Genomic DNA, 23,686 nt, shown 5'->3' with positions numbered 1-23,686 from the left:
GGTGTAGACTGCATCAGAGCTCTCTGCTGCCTCTATCTTCAGCTGGGACCCTGGCTGGGGCTCTATGGCAGGCCCCTCCCACCTGTACTGAGTGCTTGGTCTGTCGCCCCCAGAGCACAGCAGGGTTACTGAGGAGCCGTTCACTTGGCAGGTGACTGCTGGTTTACCTACAGCATCTACATGGAGAACAAAGGCTTGTGACCTCACAGCTAACTTTAGCATTGTCTTTCATGGATTAACACACCTGACCCACATGATGGAGTGATATAAAGCGCTTTTTTACTGAAACACTAGGGTATGACTGTAGGGTCTCACATACTATTCACACCCATATCCTTGTGGTTACAGACCAACTTCCTCTCCCACACCTGCACACAAATCCCATACAGGTGTGCTATTTTTCTGGGATAGACCAACCAGTTATACCGGTTACAGGTGTGTGAGATGAACCTGTGTGACTCACAGAGAGCAAGTTACAGGTGTGTGAGATGAACCTGTGTGACTCAGAGAGCAAGTTACAGGTGTGTGAGATGAACCTGTGTGACTCAGAGAGCAAGTTACAGGTGTGTGAGATGAACCTGTGTGACTCAGAGAGCAAGTTACAGGTGTGTGAGATGAACCAGTGTGACTCACACAGTGCAGGTTACAGGTGTGTGAGACGACCTGTGTGACTCACAGAGAGCAGGTTACAGGTGTGTGAGATGAACCTCTGTGACTCACAGAGAGCAGATGCACAGACTTTCAGTGACCAACAAAATGGTTGAAGGTGTATTTCATTACATTACATTACAGGCATTTGGCAGATGCTCTTATCCAGAGCGACGTACAACAAAGTGTATAACCATAACCAGGAACAAGTATGACGAAAACCCTAGAGAGAAGTAAGGAGAAGAGGTTAAACTGATTAACACTAACACAAACGAGAACAGCAACAACGCAGTCTATGCAAAAATACAAGCAGTAGTTAAGACAGGTGCATTAACTAAGTCACCTACAAAACAGCTACCTAGTTACAACCCTAAGCTTACAGTCATTTACAGGGAGGTAGGGAGGGATGGGGAGAGGTGCAGCCTGAAGAGGTGAGTCTTCAGTCGTCACTTGAAGTGGGTCAGTATCTCAGCTGTTCTGACCTCCACGGGGAGGTCATTCCTCCATCGTGGGGCCAGAACAGACAGGAGACGTGTTCGGGAAGCGCAGGTGCGAAGAGGGGGAGGTGCCAGGCGTCCTGAGGTAGCAGAACGGAGGGGTCTGGCTGGCATGTAGGGTTTGAATATCTTGTGGAGGTAGGCTGGGGCTGATCCCTTGACTGCCTGGTATGCTAGGAGCATTTCAGCAGCAACCGTATAATTTCTTTCAGAACATATGGCTAGATCTCTGTGATGAAAACCCACATTAGGCTCTTTCAGCAGGAGCTTGATGACTTTAACTGGGTTGGGTTCACAACCAGAGGAAAGAGATCAGTTAAAGATGTTTAGCATAGGTTCACTCAATACTGGTAGGAGTTCCTTTAGTAATGTGGTCAGTCGGTCGGGGATCCAAAAGTTGGGCCATTCAGTAGAAGCAAACTCACCAAACACTTTCACCATCTGATGATGGTACACCAGCTCTCCCTTGATCTGCAGCTCACCAACATACTTCCCACTGTCAGCCTCTGTGAGATGTGTGAGGGTCAGGGCTCCCGTTGTGAGGTCCAGGATTGTCCGGCCTTTAAACTGCCCGTAGTCAACCACCTCCTCCTGGTCAAATTCAACCACCTTATGATTATTCCACCTCCACAAAATTTCCTCCAGAGTACCCTGAACATTAGGCTGTAGTGTGAAGTTCCCATTAGACTGGACAATGATCTCAGATGTGACATCACCTGCAAGAGAGTGAAGTATATTAATACAAATCATGAGCAATTTTGTTTTTTTAAGGACATTAGGAACATATGCATGCTCTCTACAGAATCTGTTTATGAGCAAATCTGAGGTTAGCTGGTATGCAGGTAGGTGGATTGAGAGACTGAAACTTGGTGGCTGGTTTGTTATCAGATATGTTCCTTTGCTGGCACTAGTCCAGGACACCTGGCAAATATAACTACTTGACAAACTCATTCATTAAATATTACATTACATTTATTTATTATTTATCCAAAGCGACGTACAATAAGTGCATACAAAAGGTCATTGGGACAACTACAAAACACAGGTCGGATAAGGTACTCTACTCATTTTGTACAGTTATTCATAGCCATGAACACATTTAAGTCCAGTTCACACAGTGAACATTACTCTGACCTAACCTATGCTAAGTCAAACTAGGAGGTAATCATAACACTCAGTATTTTATGGTTAAGTATTTTACTCAGGGAAATAGCTTTTTGCCCTTAAAGAAATGAGAGGCTGGATCCACATTTAAAATGTGATTTTGAAACATTGATTCATTTTACAACCAGATAATGTTTCTCATCTTAGAAAAACAGTCTCAGCATTACCTTAAGTCGGTTGAAAGGTGTTACACACACCAGCAGCTGTTGTAGTTTAAAGTTAGCTCATTCTGATTCTTAGTTAGTTTAAGTTTATTGTCATTCCTTCTCCTTACAGGTTATGCAAAAAGCATGAACAATTCTGCACTAAGTCTAATCAAGTGCTATTCCAATGCAATGCTGCCTGTATTTTCCCACATTTTTTTAAAGACTTGTCCCTGAGTTTTCTCCTCTTGCATATCATCTCGTATTTGGTCTTTAAATGTTGTGCCACATCAAAGACACAAATCTATAAAAGTCCAAGTGTATATAAAATCAATCACATCACTTTAATCAGTGGCTCACTGACAGATCTCCCCTTGCACTCTTATCCACTGAAGAAGCAGGGCTGGGAGGAGCCTAATTTTTGACACTTGAAGCATTCCTGCCCGTATCCCTTGAAGAGTGTTTTTAAGTTGTAATGTTCTCCAAATCCTCAAGTTGTTTTTTGGATCTCTTTCCTCTGGTTGTGAACCCAACCCAGTTAAAGTTGCTGTCATCAAGCTCCAGCTGAAAAGGCCTAATGTTAACACTTTAGCCCCCAAAACTGCAGAACTATCTCTAATCTTCTCTTCTTATCGAAACTACTTCACAAAGCTGTAACAAACAAGTCTAGCAGCTTTCTGAAGATGGATAGTGTGTATGAAAACCTTCAGTCTGGGTTCCGCCCCATCACAGCACAGTGACGGCATTTCTCAAGGTTCAATGACCTCCTCCTAGCCTCAGATCAGAAATCAACTCCTGTACTCGTCTTACTTGATCTCAGTGCAGCATTTGATACTGTAGACCAGGGCTGCCCAACCCCATTCCTAGAGATCTACCTTCCTGTATGTTTTCATTCCAAACCTAACAAAGCACACCACATTCAGCATCTAGAGATCTCGTTGAGTTGTAGTAGAATCAGGTTGTGGCAAATTAGGGTTAAAATGAAAACCTAGAGGACGACACACAAAATACCTGGGAGACAGATTTCAGTTTAATCATGTTAGAGATAAATCCTCAGACCACTGTAGGGTCAAATGAAGGGTCCCGTGGGGTTCTCTCCTTAAGCCTTTCTTGATTTCCCTTTGCATTCTACCTCTGGGAAATATCCTCCATAAACACAGCATACATCTTTATTTGAATGCAGTCGTTCATGTGAAAACAGGCATGGTACCCCACCTGGTCACCATCTTTCTCCTCCTTAATCCAGACAAAACTGATATATAAGGACCAATAATAATCCTATTATATGCTCATGCATTTGTTTCTTCCAGGCTAGATTATTGCAATGTGCTGTTATCTGGCTATGCACTACTCTCCTCAACTCACAGCAGCCAGAATCTTGAGCAGAGCTAGGGGATCAGAACACATTACCCCAGTCCTTGCATCCCTTCTTTGGCAACCTATCAAATTCTGAGTTGATTTTAAAGTACTGCTTCTGACTTACAAATCACTTTGTGGTCCCACCCAGCTCATACCTTTCCAACCTGCACACACCTTATGTTCCCACACAAATTCTACATTCCCAAGATTCAGGACATCTTGTCCCCAAAATAAAAAATAAAAAACTAACAAACAGTAGGTGGTGGAGCATTTCATACAGAGCCCCTCTGCTGAGGAACAGTCTGGCGGGCATTGTCAGGGAAGTAGAGTCAGTCTGAACTTTTAAAACAAGGGCTTAAAACTCACCTCTCCCTCTTCCATTTAAAAAAAAAAAAAAAATTTATTCTGTGCAATCCTGTGGTTTTGCAAGCCTAGTTGACGGACACCAACAGCCTGTAGACGCAGATAGCGTATCTGCACATCCGTCCTGTCTACATGCATAATTCTAAGTGTAACATATACACTAGGTGATATAAACAAAAGTGTCATCTACGTCTTTCACGCCCATACATTTTACTGGAATCTGTCACAACCCGATTTTCTGATGGCTTTGTTCTGACAAACATTAACTAACGGAGAAGTTCATGATATCGGATATCCCATTATATTAGGGTGATTTGATTTCGGCTTTTAATTTAACAAAGGGGATTATCAAAGTGAACTACGAGATTACGAGGTTGAGTTCTGTTAGCAGAGCGATGAGAAATAAATAAAAATTAGGTAAAAGGTAAATTCCGTAAAGATAATACAATCTTTTCACGCAGAGTGGAATAGCCTGCCAGACCACATAGTAGAAGCAGAAACCCCGGGAATTTTCAAGACTACGCTTGATACGGTGTTAGATACTATCTCGCCTGTAGATAATCAGAGCCCTAGGTACAATTTAATTAGGAAAATTGAGTATTTTTTTTTTGCCTGAATGGCATATTCTCGTCATTGAGTTTTGTTATGATCTCATTATATTTTGACAAAATGTATAGTATGTCGTCTACATGGTCTATGGTATGTCTCTGAAAATACGTTCACTCTCTGAGTAGCATGCGCCCGAATATTACATCTAAAATAGACAGAAAGGGAAAAAACGAATTCACAGCCAGAAAGTTCCGGGGTCATGTCGGAAACTCGGCGAAACCGTCAAATACAAAACAGGTAGGGTCGTTCGTTTACAGCACGGCTATTTTAGCCAACTGCATATTAATCTGACATATTAGCCAGATAGGTAGCTAAACATACAACCTCTGAAAAAGGTTCTGACTTGTAAATCGCACAGAACGAATAATTACCGAAGTGATTTAGGACAACAGCTCTTACCGAATTTGAAGTTCGCGAAGATAAATAACGCCGTAGTGATTCTGACATGGCTGTGTGTCATTGCTCGCCTTCACACTGGACTCGATTATTATGAACACGTATCTCCGGAGAAGCACCGTAAAAGTGAAAGTAAAATCATATTTGATGTGAATACTTCCCTGCTGAAAATTCAATTTTAAACCAGTATAGCTGGCCAAGCTGGTTTAAACTGTGTTTTTGACACTTAACTGGCCGACCAACTGTTCTCCAGCTGACTAGCCTATATAGTCACCAGCATATCCACCAGTTTGACCACCAGTTTACTCTACCATCTTAATCCTTGTGTAGTGTTAACATTCTGTATGCTCCCCTTGTCCTAATGACCCGCCTTCACTAAACCCCTAAAATAAAGCAGCTTAATTGAATTTTAAATCCCAAATCTATTTTGCATGAAGAAACAACCTGTCATTCATCACAAACTTTGTGAATATCTGGGTTTTCCCTGTTCACAGTGCAGAAAGACTGCATTTAATCAGTGGACACTACTCATTTTTATTACAACACCCCAGTCATAATTGTTTTCTTTATTAAAGTATAGGTTTATTATTATTATTATTATTATTATTATTATGATTATTATTATTATTATTATTATTGCTAAAGGTACTGCATAGGTGTAAACATTTTTTTTTTTTTGCATGAGATAGCACTTGTATAGCCTAAGAAAGTAGCAGATATGTGCAGAAAGTTGTTTTGAATGCATTTTATTGAAGGGAAACAATAACAGTCTTGAACTTTTTTTTTTGACCCTTAAGACAACACAAGGGTTGAACAGCTTTGACCAGCATTGTCCAGCTAGAGACCAGCTCTGACCAGTCACAGAACAAATATGACCAGCAATAAGTGTCAAAAACACAGCTTAAACCAGTTTAGAATCCCTGCTGGTATTAGGTGGAATTTTCAGCAGGGTTTAAGGGAGCCTGTTTACTCTTTACATGAAATGGGTTAATGCATTTCAGCATAAGGCAAATAAGTAAGTAAAATAATCAATAAATAAACTCTATTGTTCAAGTAAGATCGTGGGAAATTCGCGCTTTGGATAAATGTTAAATTATAATCAAAACAATTTTTTTGTATATCGCTTTGTATATGTGTAGCTTATAAATACAATGCCTAAAAACAGTATTTGCCCCTTCCTGATTTCCTTTACTATTGCATATTTGTCTGAATGGTTTCAGATCTTTAGACAAAATGTAATATTAGACAAACCGAAACTGTGTAAACACAAAATACATTTAAAATATTACACAAAAATATTTAATAGTGTCCATTATTTTCACTAACCAGGAGAGAGGGGGGACTCGCTTGTTCTAAAAGCCATTAATTTTTACAGAGATTTAAATTACTGCCTGCTGATGAGGTCATTTTATATTTCTGCATGCTGAGGGGCAGGCGCAGCAGCTGCTGTGTTGAGTCTGTGCTATCGCTGTTTGCGCATATCACTATGCAACTGTGCTGCTAAAGACTCAGCCATCTGACTGGCCGACTGGGTTATGAGGTCACTGAGATCTACGTCGCTGGCGTTCTGAGGGGGTCTGTGCAGCAACAGGAGGAACGTGAGGGTGGGTGGAACAATACCTTGGAGACACCTGGCCCACCTGAGGAGTGTGGAAGACTTCCCTAAAGAACCTCCCTCTCCCAAAAGCTGCAGAGGAGTACACCTCTCCCTCACCACCCTGAACCAAGAAGGATGGCTCCACGTCCACAAATTGCACAATAAAACTGAAAAATGGTCAAAATAACTCCTGTACAGTAAAACACTTCCTTTCAGGACTGGATGTTCAAATGTATAGCACGCGGCTTTGGGTAACGTAGAGTAGATGTTACTGTGATGGAAATCCCCCCAGGGAGACGACATCGATGAGTGAAGGTGCTCGTCACAGCACTAATCTGGCCTGTGTGCAGGGCCTACTGAAGTTAGACAGCGCTGTGTTCTGCAGCTGGGATGTACAGAGGATGGCAAGACAGAGCGGAGGGTCTTTGGGCTTTATGTGGTCAAAAGGCATGAAGTACAGGTAGGGCTGCAGAACAACTGGCTCCCCTATTGGTCAGATGGAATAGACTCTCCATACAGTGTATACCTACTGTACATAAGATTAACAAAGTACATTTCAAATAGATAACAATACAAAACAGGGCATGGAATATTATAGAATCAATTTTTTTTTTAAATTCAATGACTATAATGAATGCCTCAATTTAATAGAAAATATAATATCACAATAACAAACGATTTGTTCTCAACTGGTTCTGCTAATACATAGATTCATTTCTTCATAATTGTGGGCTTCAGTATATACAAGTGACAGGGGCTGCACTGGTGCACATCACACACTATAATCTACAGATCATGAAAGATAAATGAGAAGGATTAGCACAGGAACACCTTCATAGCTGAATTAAATACAGAACAGGGGCCTCATTTATAAAACGTACTTATGATCAATTTTGATCTTAAGTGGACTTACGCAGAAAACCACATGTAAGTAGTTATTTGTAAAACCTTACTTTGACGTGGAAATGATATTATCCCTACACAACGTCTAGACTTGAGTGGTAAGTGGTTTTCCTGCTGGTTATGTAGGGGTATTGCAGTTTGGGACGAATATGCGTCCAAGCCAGTGGGGAACTTTGCATTAGCTTTATGAAAAATATGATAGGAATGATCAATTAAAGGTGTGAGGAATTCATTGCCAGATGCAAGGTGGTTTGAATTAAAAACAGGATGCAATGTTCTATAAATAGTTTGTCAAATTAGAAAAAAGTAACCATGGCTGTTCTTGCATTAATGGAAATCAATGTAAACCGTGCTTTTAGAAGGGAGAGAGTTTTCAGAGACCGGAATTACTTTTTTGTGCATGATGATCTTCCAAAAAGTTTGCTTTTCTCTTTTTGTCCATGGTTGACTAAACCCTCATTTGTGCTAGCATTATATAAGGGGAAATTGCTGATTGTAAGGCACGTTGAGGTGCCATTACATTACATTACAGGCATTTAGCAGACGTTCTTATCCAGAGCGACTTACACAACTTTTTACATAGCATTTTACATTGTATCCATTCATACAGCTGGATATATACTGAAGCAATTGCGGTTAAGTACCTTGCTCAAGGGTACAACGGCAGTGTCCTACCCAGGAATCGATCCTGCGACCTTTCGGTTACAAGTCCAGTTCCTTACCCACTGTGCTACACTCCGTCCAATCATCAATTTTAAGTTAATTTGAGATTTATAGATCACAGGTGCGTAAGTTACAAATGGGCTTCTTAGAACCTGCATATGCAAGGTTTTTTATGCTCAGTATCTTTTATGAATCGAACATAAGCACACCATCGCAAATGATCTTGAGACTAAGTTCAAGTATAAATATAAGAATATTTTTATAAATGAGGCCCCAGTTCATGAAATTATCTCCTGTGTTCTCAGGCTTAGGAGCTGCTTTTCCTGTGTCTGCAGTCTTTTCATCCTGTGTCATGTGACTCAGTGCCCCGCTCTCCTGCGTCTCTCCATCCTGTGGGACAGTCCTGCTCAAGGGTTTAAGGGTGTTTTAGGGGCTGTAGGGGGTGCAGGGGTTTTTTAGGGGCTGTAGGGGGTATAGGTTCTCGGAGGCTTGTCTGGGGGGGGCTCCACCCCTCTGTCCTGTGAATCCTTCCTCTCCTCTCTCCCTCTCTTCTTCTCTTCCTCTGCCTCAGAGGTGCTGTTGGGCTCCAGATTTGGCCCTGATGTTGGGCTTTCCTCTGCACAGCAGGACTCCTCACTCACCCCAGTGTGAGGGGGGGAACGGGCCGTGGTGTCTGGGAGTCCCTGGGCTGGATCAGCTGTGCTTAATGGCTCAGTGGACGGGACACTTAGATTTTCCTCTGCTGATGTGGGGTTTATATCCTGATCTGAATCTGGTTTTGGGACTCTTTCGTCCCCTCCCCCTCCTGCCTCACTACACTGGGCTGCTCCCCCATCGGTGTCTGGACCCCATCTCAGAATATCCTCCTCTTCCTCTGGGCTGCTGGGGAGCTCCTGGGCTGGATCTGCTGTTGGGTTCTCAGCTCCTCCCCCTCCTGCCCCACTGGGCTGAGCTCGGCCCCCATCACTACCTCCATCCTGCCCCTCCCTCTTCTCTCTCTGCCTCTGGGCTCCTACTGTCTGATTGGCTCCAGTCTCATCAGTAGATTCTGCTGTTGCTGCTCTTTCTGTTTCTGCTTCCTGGTCCTGATTCTGTGCTGGAGCTGGAGCTGGTGCTGGATGGGAGGGAGAATTAGGGGGGTGGGGAGGAGAGGGGCTGGATGGGGGACTGTGGAAGGTCTCCTCTTCATTTCCTGTTTTGGGTGGAGCAGCAGGTGGAGACTCAGGAGCGCTGAACGGGACAGTACCAGAGGAGGGGTGTTTAGAGTTCCCCGCCTCAGTCTCCACTCCTCTCTCTTCAGAATCTTCAGCCTGATTTAGTGATTCTGTGGAAAAATGAAATGAAATATTAAATATGATGTAAAGCAGGTGACTGACTGGCAGGTTACCTGCTGCTTCTTTGTACTTACCTGTCTGACTCTCCTCCTGTGGAATTCCAGCACTCCCATCAGTCCCTTTGTGCTGCTCAGTCAGTGCTGTCTTCTGATGCTCATCCTGGGTCTTACCTGAGATAAACCAGCCTGCAACCTGCTTTACTGCAGAAACAGAGGAAATGACGTACATTTTCTGTACCTATAGGGTACCACCCCTGTGACACGTTTGTACCTTTTTAGACACTTTTCAGAACATTTCTTTCTGAAAGTGTACTTTATTTATTGCTGTAGTCTATCCCTGCTCAAATACATTCTGTACTCAGTGTACTATTCCTTTTTTCTCACCATGTTCTCCTGCTCTCTCATTCTCTCTCTCTCTCTGTCTCACACACACACACACACACACAAACTCATACACACACACACACACACAGCGACTGAGCAACAACTGCACCTGCATATAACAGAATCACCAGGAACAGCTGAGTCTCTACTCTCAGTAAGATGTGTGTTCTGATGCTCATCACAGGTCTTACCTGTCTCCAGCCAGTCTCCATACTCAGCTGCATCAGCCACAGCACTTCCTGTAGAAACAGAGGAAATGACGCTGTGTGTGCTGAGTACAGTACAAATGCAAGGAGGCTCACAGGTGAATATCTGATCCTGCTTTACATCAAGGCCAGGATTCAATCCCTATTTGTCCTTGCTGCTCACACAGAATAATGCAAGGGATATTTTTTTATCTTAAGCAATACAGTGTAATAAATTCAAAATATTCACCCTGAATTAATCTTTCTATGGAGAAATAAAATAAATCTACCTAAATAAATCTACCTGTAAATGTATCTGAGCAGCAAGAGCACCTGCACACACGAGAATGAGCAGGAGCAGCTGCCTGAGTCTCTCACTGAGAATGTTACCTGCTGCTTCTCTGTACTTACTTTTCTGACTCTCCTGAATCTCCTCCTCTTTCTCTGAGCTGCTGGGGAGCTCCTGGGCTGCATCTGCTGTTGTGTTCTTAGCTCCTCCCCCTCCTGCCCCACTGAGCTGAGCTCCGCCCCGATCACTACCTCCATCCTGCCCCCCCCCCTCCTCTCTCTGCCCCTGGGCTCCTGCTGTCTGATTGGCTCCAGTCTCATCAGTAGATTCTGCTGCTGCTGCTCCTTCTGTTTCCTCTTCCTGGTCCTGATTCTGTACTGGAGCTGGTGCTGAATGGGGGGGAGAATTAGGGGGCTGGGTAGGAGAGGGGCTGGATTCTGGAGGGTTAGTTGTCTCCTCTGCACTTCCTGTTTTGGGTGGAGCAGCAGGTGGAGACTCAGGAGCGCTGAACGGGACAGTGCCAGAGGAGGGGTGTTTAGAGTTCCCCCCCACAGTCTGCACTCTACTCTCTTCAGAATCTTCACCCTGATTTTGTGATTCTGTGGAGAAATGAAATAAAATATTAAACCTGATGTAAAGCAGGTGACTGATTGGCAAGTTACCTGCTGCTTCTCTGTACTTACCTGTATGACTCTCCAGAATATCCTCCTCTTCCTCTGGACTGCTGGGGAGCTCCTGGGCTGCATCTGCTGTTGTGTTCTTAGCTCCTCCCCCTCCTGCCCCACTGAGCTGAGCTCCGCCCCGATCACTACCTCCATCCTGCCCCCCCCCTCCTCTCTCTGCCCCTGGGCTCCTGCTGTCTGATTGGCTCCAGTCTCATCAGTAGATTCTGCTGCTGCTGCTCCTTCTGTTTCCTCTTCCTGGTCCTGATTCTGTACTGGAGCTGGTGCTGAATGGGGGGGAGAATTAGGGGGGTGGGGAGGAGAGGGGCTGGATTCGGGAGGGTGGATTGTCTCCTCTTCATTTTCTGTTTTGGGTGGAGCAGCAGGTGGAGACTCAGGAGCGCTGAACGGGACAGTGCCAGAGGAGGGGTGTTTAGAGTTCCCCCCCTCAGTCTCCACTCCTCTCTCTTCAGAATCTTCACCCTGATTTAGTGATTCTGCGGAGAAATTAAATGAAATATGAAATCTGAGCTAAAACAGGTGACTGATTGGCAGGTTACCTGCTGCTTCTCTGTACTTACCTGTCTGACTCTCCTCCTGTGAAATTCCAGCACTCCCATCAGTCCCTTTGTGCTGCTCAGTCAGTGCTGTCTTCTGATGCTCATCATGGGTCTTATCTGGATTCAGCATGTCTTTACCTAGCTCTGCGCTTCCCTGGACACTTCCTGCAGAAACAGAGGAAATAAGGCTTTGTGTGCTGAGTACAGTACAAATGCAAGGAGGCTCACAGGTGAACATCTGATCCTGCTTTACATCAAGGCCAGGATTCAATCCCCATGTTTCCTTACTGCTGACACACAAGACAATAACATGTTATCTTTTTATTTTAACTGACACAGTTTAATAAATTAATAATATTCACCCTGATTTAGTGATTCTATGGAAAAATAACATAAATCTACCTGTAAATGTATCTGAGTTGCAAGTGCACCTGCACACAAGAGAATGAGCAGGAGCAGCTGCCTGAGTCTCTCATTGAGGATGTTACCTGCTGCTTCTCTGTACTTACCTGTCTGACTCTCCTCCTGTGAAATTACAGCATTCCCATCAGTCCCTTTGTGCTGCTCAGTCAGTGCTGTCTTCTGATCCTCATCATGAGTCTTACCTGGGCTCGTCATGTTTTCATACTGCTTTACTCTTTCTCCAACCCTTCCTGTAGAAACAGAGGAAATAACGCTGTGTGTGCTGAGTACAGTACAAATGCCAGGAATCTCACAGGTGAACATCTGATCCTGCTTTACATCAAGGCCAGGATTCAATCCCCATGTTTCCTTACTGCTGACACACAAGACAATAACATGTTATCTTTTTATTTTAACTGACACAGTTTAATAAATTAATAATATTCACCCTGATTTAGTGATTCTATGGAAAAATAACATAAATCTACCTGTAAATGTATCTGAGCTGCAAGTGCACCTGCACACAAGAGAATGAGCAGGAGCAGCTGCCTGAGTCTCTCACTGAGAATGTTACCTGCTGCTTCTCTGTACTTACCTGTCTGACTCTCCTCCTGTGAAATTCCAGCACTCTCATCAGTCCCTTTGTGCTGCTCAGTCAGTGCTGTCTTCTGATGCTCATCGTGGGTCTTACCTGGGCTTATCCTGTCTTTATACAGCTTTACTCTATCCCAAAATTTTACTGTAGAAAGAGGAAATAACGCTGTGTGTGCTGAGTACAGAACAAATGCAAGGAGGCTCACAGGTGAATCAGATCCTGCTTTACATAAAGTCCTGGATTCAATCCCCATGTTTCCTCACTGTTCACACACAATAATGCATGTAATGCAGTTATATTTGGTCTTCACCTTCACAATTCGGCAAATTAAACGTTTAGTAAACGTTTAACACTTTATACTTAAATTTTGATAAGTTAAGGACAAGTGTTGACTTCTGTGAATGGGGATAGAAAATGTATAGTTAGTCACTTATAAAAGTTTGGACATTTACAAAAGTTTTACATGATAAATAATCTGGTTAATCATCTAAAATACTTAACGGTCAACAGTTAAGGGTCAAGCTGACTCAGGAAATTCAAATTTAATTCATGGCTTGAAAAATGTCCACAATGTTTTCTGGGTATTTTGCAATTTATTTCCTTTCCTGAACTGACTGAACTGCAGGGTAATTGATCCCAACCCTGAAACAGAGGCATTTCAGTACTGCTGTTTCATTATGAGACATGTTTCTGTTCAGTGCAGAGTTAATTCTGCCTTACCTCGAGTTTCCTCAATGTTTTTAGGGTCTGCTGGTAATAGCTGTTGTCTTTCTGTTTCAAAAGAAATGTTTCACACATTTAATTGATCTAGTTTTACCAGAAGCACACCTACCTCTGAAGTGTATGAATAGGAATGCATCTGATTGTAATACATTTGTCATTGAGTACTGTATAGGCATACATTGTATAGATATTAATTTTTTGGAGGAAACCTGCAGCTGCAGTGTTTTAAATTAGGAGATAAAGTACCAGAGGGAGTGATGTCATTACCTGCAGCTCTACGGCCAGAGTGAATAACACTGTTCTGCAGCTCACCCTTTACTGCAGCTTCAGTGTCTCTCACTCTCAGTCTTGTCTTTTCTACAATGTAAGATATGAAATATTATTCATTAGTAGAATAATGAATAATGAATAGTAGGGTGTAGTAGAGCTAATGTATGAGCTTTCAGTCCCACAGTATTGGAGAGCTTGTGCTCATTTTATGGAGACAACAGGAGTGCAACCCTACTGAATCCAGTCCTGAGTTAACTGCTCCAGAAACAGCAGGATCTGCATATGGATGCATTTATTAATATCATTTCATGTGTTATTTGAAAAGACTCTTACTTTTGTAGAATTTCTTGTAGTAAAATAAAAGCAATCCCACAATGATGAAGATGAGGAAGAGGACAAGGACTACAGAAATCACGACAGAGGAGCTTCCTAAAAACAAAGAAAAACAGAACACGTTAGAAAAATATAAAAGACAAAGCTCAACCATTTTGATCTGACTATTGAAAGATGTATATAAATATATTTCTGTGTGTATATCTCTGACTTTAGAAGATGATTTATTTAGCTCCTGTGTTAATGAAATGGCAGTTAATTTGAAGTTGACTGGTTGCTCAGTAACAGCTGTCTCAGCTGACAGTGCTGGGGATGATTGGGGTCAGTAATAATCAATGTGCCTCAGTCATGTTTCAGAGACTGTGGGGTAGATGGGGCAACTGAGAATTTAACCCCTAGTAGGACCCCGACAGTACCGTAAACAGGGCCTTTACCCAGTACTCTATGATGTAGACCAGAGGGTGAAATTTGGGTTGAAGTCACATGGAATTCACAGGATAGCACAGAAAATTCAACAGAGGCTGGTAACCCCAGGAGAACATCAGAACATGAACAAATTGTAAATTGAGCAAGTGGAAAAAAAATGGAGTATGCTTAAGTTAAGTTAAAACCCTTAGACCACAGACCTGCATACCAGCTGGAACAGCTACCCAAACCTGTGAAATGAGCATTAGGGGTGGACTACATAACAACTGGAACAGCTACCCAAACCTGTGAAATGAGCATTAGGGTTGGACTACATAACAACTGGAACAGCTATCCAAACCTGTGAAATGAGCATTAGGGGTGGACTGTGGCAGCCAGGATGGCAGGCCTGTGCTCAGTCCCTACATCAGCTGAGTGGGCCTTACCTGGAGCAGGGAAGCAGCTCTTTACAGGAAAGTCTGTTCTGCTCTCACCCACAGGGTTGTGCAGCACACAGGTGTAGACTGCATCAGAGCTCTCTGCTGCCTCTATCTTCAGCTGGGACCCTGGCTGGGGATCTATGGCAGGCCCCTCCCACCTGTACTGAGTGCTTGGTCTGTCGCCCCCAGAGCACAGCAGGGTTACTGAGGAGCCGTTCACTTGGCAGGTGACTGCTGGTTTACCTACAGCATCTACATGGAGAACAAAGGCTTGTGACCTCACAGCTAACTTTAGCATTGTCTTTCATGGATTAACACACCTAACCCACATGATTGAGTGATATAAAGCGCTTTTTCACTGAAACACTTATGGTTGAGAACTCTGTGAAACTACAGGTATAACGTTTGTGTCATTTAGTGATATTCACACCTATAACCATGTGGTTACAGACCGACTTGTGAAGCACTTTGAAATAATGTAAAATGCCATGCTTCTACCTGCTTGGACAGGCAAAAACATTTTTTTATTGCCCCACAAAATGGTTGAAAGTGTATTTCAGTAGACAATGTATACATTTTTTATAACACACAGCTAAATTTCTTTGATGAAAGCCCACAATTAACTGGGATTTGGTCATTCAGTAGAAGCAAACTCACCAAACACTTTCACCACCTGACGATATTTCACCAGATTTCCCTTGATCTGCAGCTCACCAACATACTCCCCACTGTCAGCCTCTGTGAGATTTGTGAGGGTCAGGGCTCCCGTTGTGAGGTCCAGGATCGTCCGTCTTTTAAACTGCCCGTACTCAACCATCTCTTCCTGGTAAAATTCAACCACCTTGTTTTCATTCCACGTCCACAAAATGTCCTCTGGGGGACTCTGAACATTGGGCTGCAGTGTGAAGTTCCCATTAGACTGGACAATGATGTCAGGTGTGACATCACCTGCAAGAAAGCCAGAGGCATTGATGTGGATGATTAACTGGATTAATTGAGTGCATGATGTGAAGCACAGTAAGTCTTTTAGAATGAATGAATTTTTCACTCATTTTTTAAAAATATAAAAACCATAGCCTGGGTACATTTTTCTAAAGAAAATGTTAACACAAAGTGTCTTCATAAGGTGCTGGGCCAACAGAAGCCATCAGGACAGCTTCAGTGTGCCTTGGCATAGATTCTACACATCTCTGGAACTTTACTGGAGGGATAGAACGCTGTTCTTACTAAAGATATGCCCTCATTTGGTGTTTTGGTGATGGTGGGCGAGCGCAAGGTCTAACACGTTGGTCCAAAATCTCCCATTGGTGCTTAATTGAGTTGAGACCCATATCTTCTCCTTGGCTTACAAAAAGAACTCATTTCCATGAGAGTAATTAGTTTCGTGTGAAGAAATTATGGAGCTTAACAGTGTTAGTTTTGAATGGACTTCAATGGGGAAACCTTACCAGGGCATACCATACCCTGCTGGCGACTTTTACATCTGCCCTCACGTCTGCAAAAGCCTCTTTTTTCCAATCCAAGATCAGCGCATGTGTCTCTAATCCACGTAAACTATTCTCCACCTTCTCTTCCCTCCTCATTCCTCCTCCACCCCCACCTCCCTCTTCCCTCTCCGCAGATGACTTTCTGGCCGCCTTTGAAGGAAAGGTGGCTACAATCCGGAACTCCTTCACCCATCCAGTGAGCCCCCCAACCCCCCAGGACAACCCCACAGCCACACTGACCTCCTTTGAAATGCTGGAGGACTCCGATGTATTACAACTGATCACCTCTCATCGCGCAACCACCTGTCCACCTGACCCCATCCCATCTAAAGTTCTCCAATCTATCTCCAGCGAGCTCCTTCCCTATCTGTCTTCCATTATTAATTCCTCTCTCTCCTCTGGTCATGTTCCCTCTGTTTTTAAGACGGCTCGTGTTACCCCACTACTCAAAAAACCCACCTTAGACCCCTCCGATGTAGCAAATTATCGACCCGTATCCCTTCTACCCTTTCTGTCCAAAACCCTCGAACGAGCAGTTCTTAAACAATTAACCTCTTTTCTCCATCAGAACAACCTGCTAGACCCTTACCAGTCTGGCTTCCGATCTGGGCACTCAACAGAGACTGCACTCCTAGCTGTGACGGAGGCACTTGCCACTGCAAGAGCCTCACGCCTTTCCTCTGTCCTGATCCTTCTTGACCTGTCTGCAGCTTTTGACACGGTCAACCATAAAATACTCCTCTCCACCTTGGCTGGGATGGGAATTGCCGGGACTGCCCTGTCTTGGTTCGCTTCCTATCTTGCAGATAGGACCTACCAGGTCACCTGGAAGGGGTCTGCCTCTGCTTCTCATCCACTTGTTACGGGAGTGCCGCAGGGATCTGTACTGGGTCCTCTGCTGTTCTCCTTATACACCAGATCTCTTGGTTCAGTCATTAATTCACATGGTTTTTCCTATCATTGTTATGCAGATGACACACAACTCTTCTTTTCTTTCCCCCCCTCGGCCACACTGGTCAATGATAAGATCTCTTCCTGCCTGGCTGACATCTCCACCTGGATGGCCAGCCACCATCTGAAGCTCAACCTCAACAAAACTGAGCTGCTCTTCTTCCCGCACAAGACCTCCTTGCTTCGTGAACTCTCAATCACGGTTGATGGCACCACAGTGACTGCCTCTCACTCTGCCAAGAGCTTGGGGGTGGTCCTGGATGACCAACTGGACCTCAAGGAGCACATCAAGGCAACATCAAGGTCCTGCAGATTCCTCCTATACAACATCAGGAGGATTCGACCATACCTGACGACGCACTCCACCCAGCTGCTCGTCCAGGCTACGGTGACCTCTCGCCTTGATTACTGCAACTCTCTCCTTGCAAACCTGCCAGCTTGTGCCATACAGCCACTACAGATGATTCAGAATGCCGCTGCCCGGCTCATCTACAACCTCCCCAAATTCTCCCACGTCACTCCTCTGCTGCGATCGCTTCACTGGCTACCGGTCGCTGCCAGGATCCGATTCAAAGCCCTGACCCTTGCCCCCATCTACTTGCAGGACATGACTCAATTCTATGTGCCTGCTCGACCACTCCGCTCTGCAGCAGCAGGGCGTCTTGTAACCCCTCCCACCCGCCCAAAGGGATCACAGAGCTTCTCCACCCTAGCTCCCCAGTGGTGGAACGAACTCCCCGTCCCTCTCCGAACCTCCCCCTCACTATCCATCTTCCGCCGTGGCCTGAAGACTCATCTCTTCAGACTATACCTAGAATAACCACCACCATGCTGTGTATATATATATATATATATACATATTAAAAAAAAATAAATAAATACCCTTTTTTCCTTGTTACATGTTGCCCCATCCCTGCACTTCTTGGTAAATTGTATTTGTCCTAATACTCTAGCTTAATCTTCTGCCTAGTTTGGCTTTGCAGATGTTAGACCAGGATAGTGTTCATTGTTCTCAGCTAGAAATAGCTGTACAAAATAAGTAATTGTACCTTACTGAACCCGTGTTCAGCAGTTGTCTACGATCATGAAAATGCACTTCTTGTACGTCGCTTTGGATAAAAGCGTCTGCCAAATGAATGTAATGTAACCTGCTTTTCGGCACCCGACTTACTAAACTGCAATACCTAGAGTAACCACTGGAGTCTATAAACAGAGAATGACCATCTCTGGTCCCCTGCCTTCTCTTCGCATCGCCTCTTACTTCTGAGGGCGTTCCTTTTATGTTCGCTTTCGCTTTTGAAGCGCGATTATTCATGTGGGCCAATTTAAACCTTTTTGAAAACGTTTTCAGCCTCTGAAGTTTGCATTTATTGTTTTGACGTCAGCACTAAAGACAGTAGGCTATTAATTCAGTCTCCAAGACAAATTTTTTAGGCTAATGCAGGGGGTTGGGGCACACTGATATCCGTCTGTTCCCGTTTACTACAATAACTGACCGAGAATATGACAGTACAAACTCAATTAAGATGCAAATAATTTTACAAGCCTACGTGAACGGAATCTGATAAACCTACAGACACAGACAGTATCTCTCCCCTTCTGTCAACATTTAACATTCTAAACGTAAAATATTACGGTAGTTTAAACATAAAGTCTCATTAAAGTCTTTCACTTTCACTTTTACACCTGTCTCGAGCCGCTTCGTGTATTGTCTTTGTCCTGATAAATCATTGACTCGCGCTGCAGATTCTGATACCTGATATCATAGTATCCCATATTTAAATTTGGACAAAATGTAGGCTATATTTAGTATGGCGTCTACATAGCCTAAATGTCTCTAAAATGTGCCCACTCGTAGAGTACACTAGAATATAATTCAAGGGTAGAAAGTCCCACAGTAATGTCAGAAACTCAGTGAAACAATCAAATACAAAACACGTAGGATCGTTAAACACTGTCCGCCGCGACCGCGGTCATGGGCTCTTCCTCGGGCAGAAATCGCACAGGATTCTATTAACCGCTCCAGGCGCAGCGCGGTTGAACAGCGGAGTTAAACGTATTTCTTCCGTAGCCATTTAAGTTGAGCCTACTGCATATTCATTTAGCATATTAGCAAGATAGTTAAACGTGTAACCTGTGAAAAAAAGGTTATCACTTGGAAACCATACTACGAATAACTACCAGAAGCGAGATACAGTTCTTACCGAATGCGAAGTTCGCGAGGATAAAAAACAACGGCGTAGTGATTCTGAAGCGCGTGTCTGCCATTGCTCGTCTTCATACAGACGCATCTCCGGTGGAGCGCCTGATGTGAAAGTAAAAGTGAAAGCTTACTTGCGGGTTGCGGGTTATTTACTACTAGCATGCTATCCGGGATGGGGGTGGTCATGCAGTTTTGTATTTCTTGACAAATAGGTATGGCGAGAAACATACGGCCATGTACACACGCTATTACAAGGAGGAAACAAAACAAACAAACAGGCACTGAACAATGTGGGATTACGAAAAGCAAGACATAACATTTGGACTTCCACATTAACTGAGAAGCAACGATAGAAAGTACTTAAAAAAACAGAATTAAAGAAAGCATTGTGGTAATTACAGTGTGATTTTAGGGGCATGAATAGGATGGAGAAGTTACATGAGTGCTCATGAGGATGTGAGTTAAGCATTTATATATAGTACATTATAAAGTGCTTTAATTTAAGGACGGTTATGGGGAGTGTGAGGGGGTGAAAGGAGTGTGTAGAATGAATGTGTGGAATATTACAATCATATTAATCATAATTAATAAATAAATACTGTTCTGCTACCCAACTGGTCAAAAACATTTTTGTTAACCTCACAGTCAACGGCAAGTCATCACAGCGTACTACTAGCAAGTAATCCCCTTAACCTGTATTTAAGGCAGTCATATGGTAAATGGACTGCATTTATATAGCGCTTTTATCCAAAGCGCTTTACAATTGATGCCTCTCATTCGCCAGATCAGTTAGGGGTTAGGTGTCTTGCTCAAGGACACTTTGACATGCCCAGAGCGGGGTTTGAACCGGCAACCCTCCGACTGCCAGACAATCGATCTTACCTCCTGAGCTATGTCGCCCCCAGTCATGTTTGGTGTGGTTATCTTCTAAAATTCATAACGAAGATCATGGAATGAAGTATATCTGATTATCTTGTACAGCTATATGACTATCCAACCTGATCTAATTTGGGGAATATTTTACTGAACCAGTCTAAATCCACCCTCGATGGGAAGGGCGGTAGTGATATGAAGGTGTGTCCTCCAAACAGCCAATGACAGCGCAGACCTCCGAAACACCAGGCCACGGAGTTTAGCTAGACCACACCAGGGGCTGGGGCGTCTTCTCTTTCTTTTTTCTATTTTTCCCCTTCGTACCCGAGCCTTGGTGTACGGAGATTTTTTGGAATGCTACGGTAGCTGCGGTGTCTCTGCTGAATAAGCCTGAACAGCTGTGCTGTTGGACCCGCTCTGGGACTGTGTGTCTACACCATGAAGTACTGACGGGTTCGTGTGTGGGGGAGTCCGTGGGGGAGTCAGAAAAGTATAAATACTGAAAATATAGCTGCTACTAGCCAAGACAAGTTCACACAGACACGTACATACACACACACACACACACACACAGCGCAATAAAGTTTCAGTTCTTTAAATGATCTCCTATTTTCTTGGTCTTAGGAGCTTCTATTCCTGTGTCTGCAGTCGTGACTCTGTACTGGAGCTGGTGCTAGATGTGTGGGGTGGGGGGTGGGGGGGGGGGATTTCAGGGGGTGGAGAGGAGAGGGGCTGGGCGGGGGACTGTGGAAGGTCTCCTCTTCATTTCCTGTTTTGGGTGGAGCAGCAGGTGGAGACTCAGGAGCGCTGGACGGGACAGTGCCAGAGGAGGGGTGTTTAGAGTTCCCCTCCTCAGTCTCCACTCCCCTCTCTTCAGAATCTTCACCCTAATTTAGTGATTCTGTGGAAAAATGAAATGAAATATTAAATTTGATGTAAAGCAGGTGATTGACTGGCAGGTCACCTGCTGCTTCTCTGTACTTACCTGTCTGACTCTCCTCCTGTGAAATTCCAGCACTCCCATCAGTCCATTTATGCTACTCAGTCAGGACAAAGGGACTACAGAACAAGGACAAGGACTACAGAAATCAGGACAGAGGCGCTTCCTAAAAACAAAGAAAAACAGAGCATGTTAGAAAAATATAAAAGACAAAGCTCAACCATTTTGATCTGACTATTGAAAGATGTATATAAATATATTTCTGTGTGTATATATTTCTGACTTTAGAAGATGATTTATTTAGTTCCCTGTGTTAATGAAATGGCAGTTAATGTGAAGTTGACTGGTTGCTCAGTAACGGCTGTCTCAGCTGACAGTGCTGGGGATGATTGGGGTCAGTAGTGATCAATGTGCCTCAGTCATGTTTCAGAGACTGTGGGGTAGATGGGGCAACTAAGCATTTAACCCCTAGTAGGACCCCGACAGTACCGTGAACAGGGTCTTTACCCAGTACTCTATGATGTAGACCAGAGGGTGAAATTTGGGTTGAAGTCCCATCGAATTCACAGGATAGAACAGAAAATTAAACAGAGGCTGGTAACCCCAGGAGAACAGCAGAACATGAACAAATTGTACATTAAGCAAGTGGAAAAAAATTGATGTGTGCTTAACTCAAGTTAAAAACTCCTTAAACCACAGACCTGCATTGCAACTGGAACAGCTACCCAAACCTGTGAAATGAGCATTAGGGGTGGACTGTGGCAGCCAGGATGGCAGGCATGTGCTCAGTCCCTACATCAGCTGAGTGGGCCTTACCTGGAGCAGGGAAGCTGTCATGCCCCCGTGTTTCGGTTGTCTTATGGTTTCCTTTGTGTTCCAGTTTTTTCTGTTCCGCGTACCTTATTCCTCACCACGTCTTTGCTCTTCCCCACAGGGTGGGCGTGATCTTTCCCTAAGCACTCCCTAATCACTTCCAGCCCTCAGCAATTTTCACACTCGTTTCAGGTCACATTCCTCACACCCTCCCTGATTAATCCCAATCAGCACCAGGCTATAAAGCCACACTTTTTGTTTCTGTCTTTGCCAGATCGTTGATTTGTTGCCAGTGTCACTCTTGCTATCGCGTATATCCTAGTCTCGCACCATTTTCGATATCCTGTTTCCTCTGCACCGTCCTCGGTTTTTCCTCCCCTCGCACTGTTTCCTTGGCCACAGATTGTTTGTTTGTTCGTGTACCTTGTTCAGTGTTTCCCCGTCTGTCGTGCCTGCGTGTTGTCTGCGTTGTGTCTTGTTCTGTGTTCCCTGTTCTTCCCTATTACCTCCCCAGCTCCAACCTCCCGATCCAGCCCGTCCTCCGCCACCGACACCGGAGGTGTTCCACTCAGAGCCAGCCAGATTCCGGATCTCCCCTCAACCCCCACAGCCCTGCTCCAAGTCTGCCTGGTTCCTGCCACAGTCCGTTCAGCGCCACGCCAAGCCGGACTCCGCACCTCCGCATCTACCCTCTCTGTTCCTGTCCCGAGTCTGCCCTGATTCCTATCGTCCCTGTCTGTACTCCAATAAAACCCTTGTATATATCTACTGCTGCCTCAGAGTCCTGCGTTTGGATCCAGTCCGAGACCGGTTCATAACAGAAGCTCTTTACAGAAAAGTCTGTTCTGCTCTCACCCACAGGGTTGTGCAGCACACAGGTGTAGATTGCATCAGAGCTCTCTGCTGCCTCTATCTTCAGCTGGGACCCTGGCTGGGGCTCTGGCAGGCCCCTCCCACCTGTACTGAGTGCTTGGTCTGTCGCCCCCAGAGCACAGCAGGGTTACTGAGGAGCCGTTCACTTGGCAGGTGACTGCTGGTTTACCTACAGCATCCACATGGAGAACAAAGGCTTGTGACCTCACAGCTAACTTTAGCATTGTCTTTCATGGATTAACACACCTGACCCACATGATCGAGTGATATAAAGCTCTTTTTCACTGCAACACTAGGGTATGACTGTAGGGACTCGCATGCTATTCACTCCCAGATCCTTCTGGTCACAGATTGTGAGAAAGTACTTAACATGCAAATTCACCGTCATTGTACCTCTGGGATCGCACCGAAAGTCGAGGCCAAGGTCACAAATTACATGCGCATGTGTAAGGCCCGGTCCACACCGCTTACCTCGCGTGTGCGTGACGGTCGCGGAACCTCTTGCTTCTCATTTCGGCGCCCATGGTAACAGGCTAGAGCAGCCCACACAGCCTGCGTGAGACGCGCGTCTGAGGCGCGGCTCGAGCCTCGCTGCCGCGGCGCGTCATCTAGAGTTTCGGCAT

General features: G+C 44.5%; 1 protein-coding gene and 1 long non-coding RNA gene across 4 annotated transcripts in view; both read right to left on the bottom strand.

Annotated features, from left to right (window-relative positions):
• Positions 1-1,761: 1,761 nt before the first annotated feature.
• Positions 1,762-5,309, bottom strand: LOC118222929. The gene is made up of 2 exons (XR_004764361.1): positions 5,183-5,309; positions 1,762-1,861 (listed from the first exon to the last, which is right to left on the bottom strand). It is a non-coding gene; the product is annotated as an uncharacterized LOC118222929 (long non-coding RNA).
• Positions 5,310-10,109: 4,800 nt separating this feature from the next.
• Positions 10,110-23,686, bottom strand: part of LOC118222926 (hemicentin-2-like) — a 106,710-nt gene continuing 93,133 nt past the window's right edge. Inside the window, exons 11-21 of one of the 3 annotated variants that reach the window (XM_035408866.1) lie at positions 15,581-15,871; positions 14,930-15,175; positions 14,079-14,174; positions 13,743-13,832; positions 13,473-13,523; positions 12,753-12,896; positions 12,265-12,408; positions 11,777-11,920; positions 11,217-11,692; positions 10,656-11,132; positions 10,110-10,298 (exon numbers count right to left, since the gene is read on the bottom strand). In XM_035408866.1, the coding sequence (XP_035264757.1) occupies positions 10,125-10,298; positions 10,656-11,132; positions 11,217-11,692; positions 11,777-11,920; positions 12,265-12,408; positions 12,753-12,896; positions 13,473-13,523; positions 13,743-13,832; positions 14,079-14,174; positions 14,930-15,175; positions 15,581-15,871 (2,333 nt within the window). In that variant the 3' untranslated portion in view covers positions 10,110-10,124. The remainder of the gene's footprint in view (positions 10,299-10,655; positions 11,133-11,216; positions 11,693-11,776; positions 11,921-12,264; positions 12,409-12,752; positions 12,897-13,472; positions 13,524-13,742; positions 13,833-14,078; positions 14,175-14,929; positions 15,176-15,580; positions 15,872-23,686) is intronic. The other 2 variants (XM_035408867.1, XM_035408868.1) reach the window with 2 other exon arrangements.

This window comes from Anguilla anguilla, chromosome 3 (genome assembly GCF_013347855.1).
Source record: "Anguilla anguilla isolate fAngAng1 chromosome 3, fAngAng1.pri, whole genome shotgun sequence".
Lineage (NCBI taxonomy): Eukaryota > Metazoa > Chordata > Actinopteri > Anguilliformes > Anguillidae > Anguilla > Anguilla anguilla.
The sequence above is the reverse complement of the archived record's forward strand: the minus strand, read 5'-3'. Positions and strand labels throughout refer to the sequence as shown.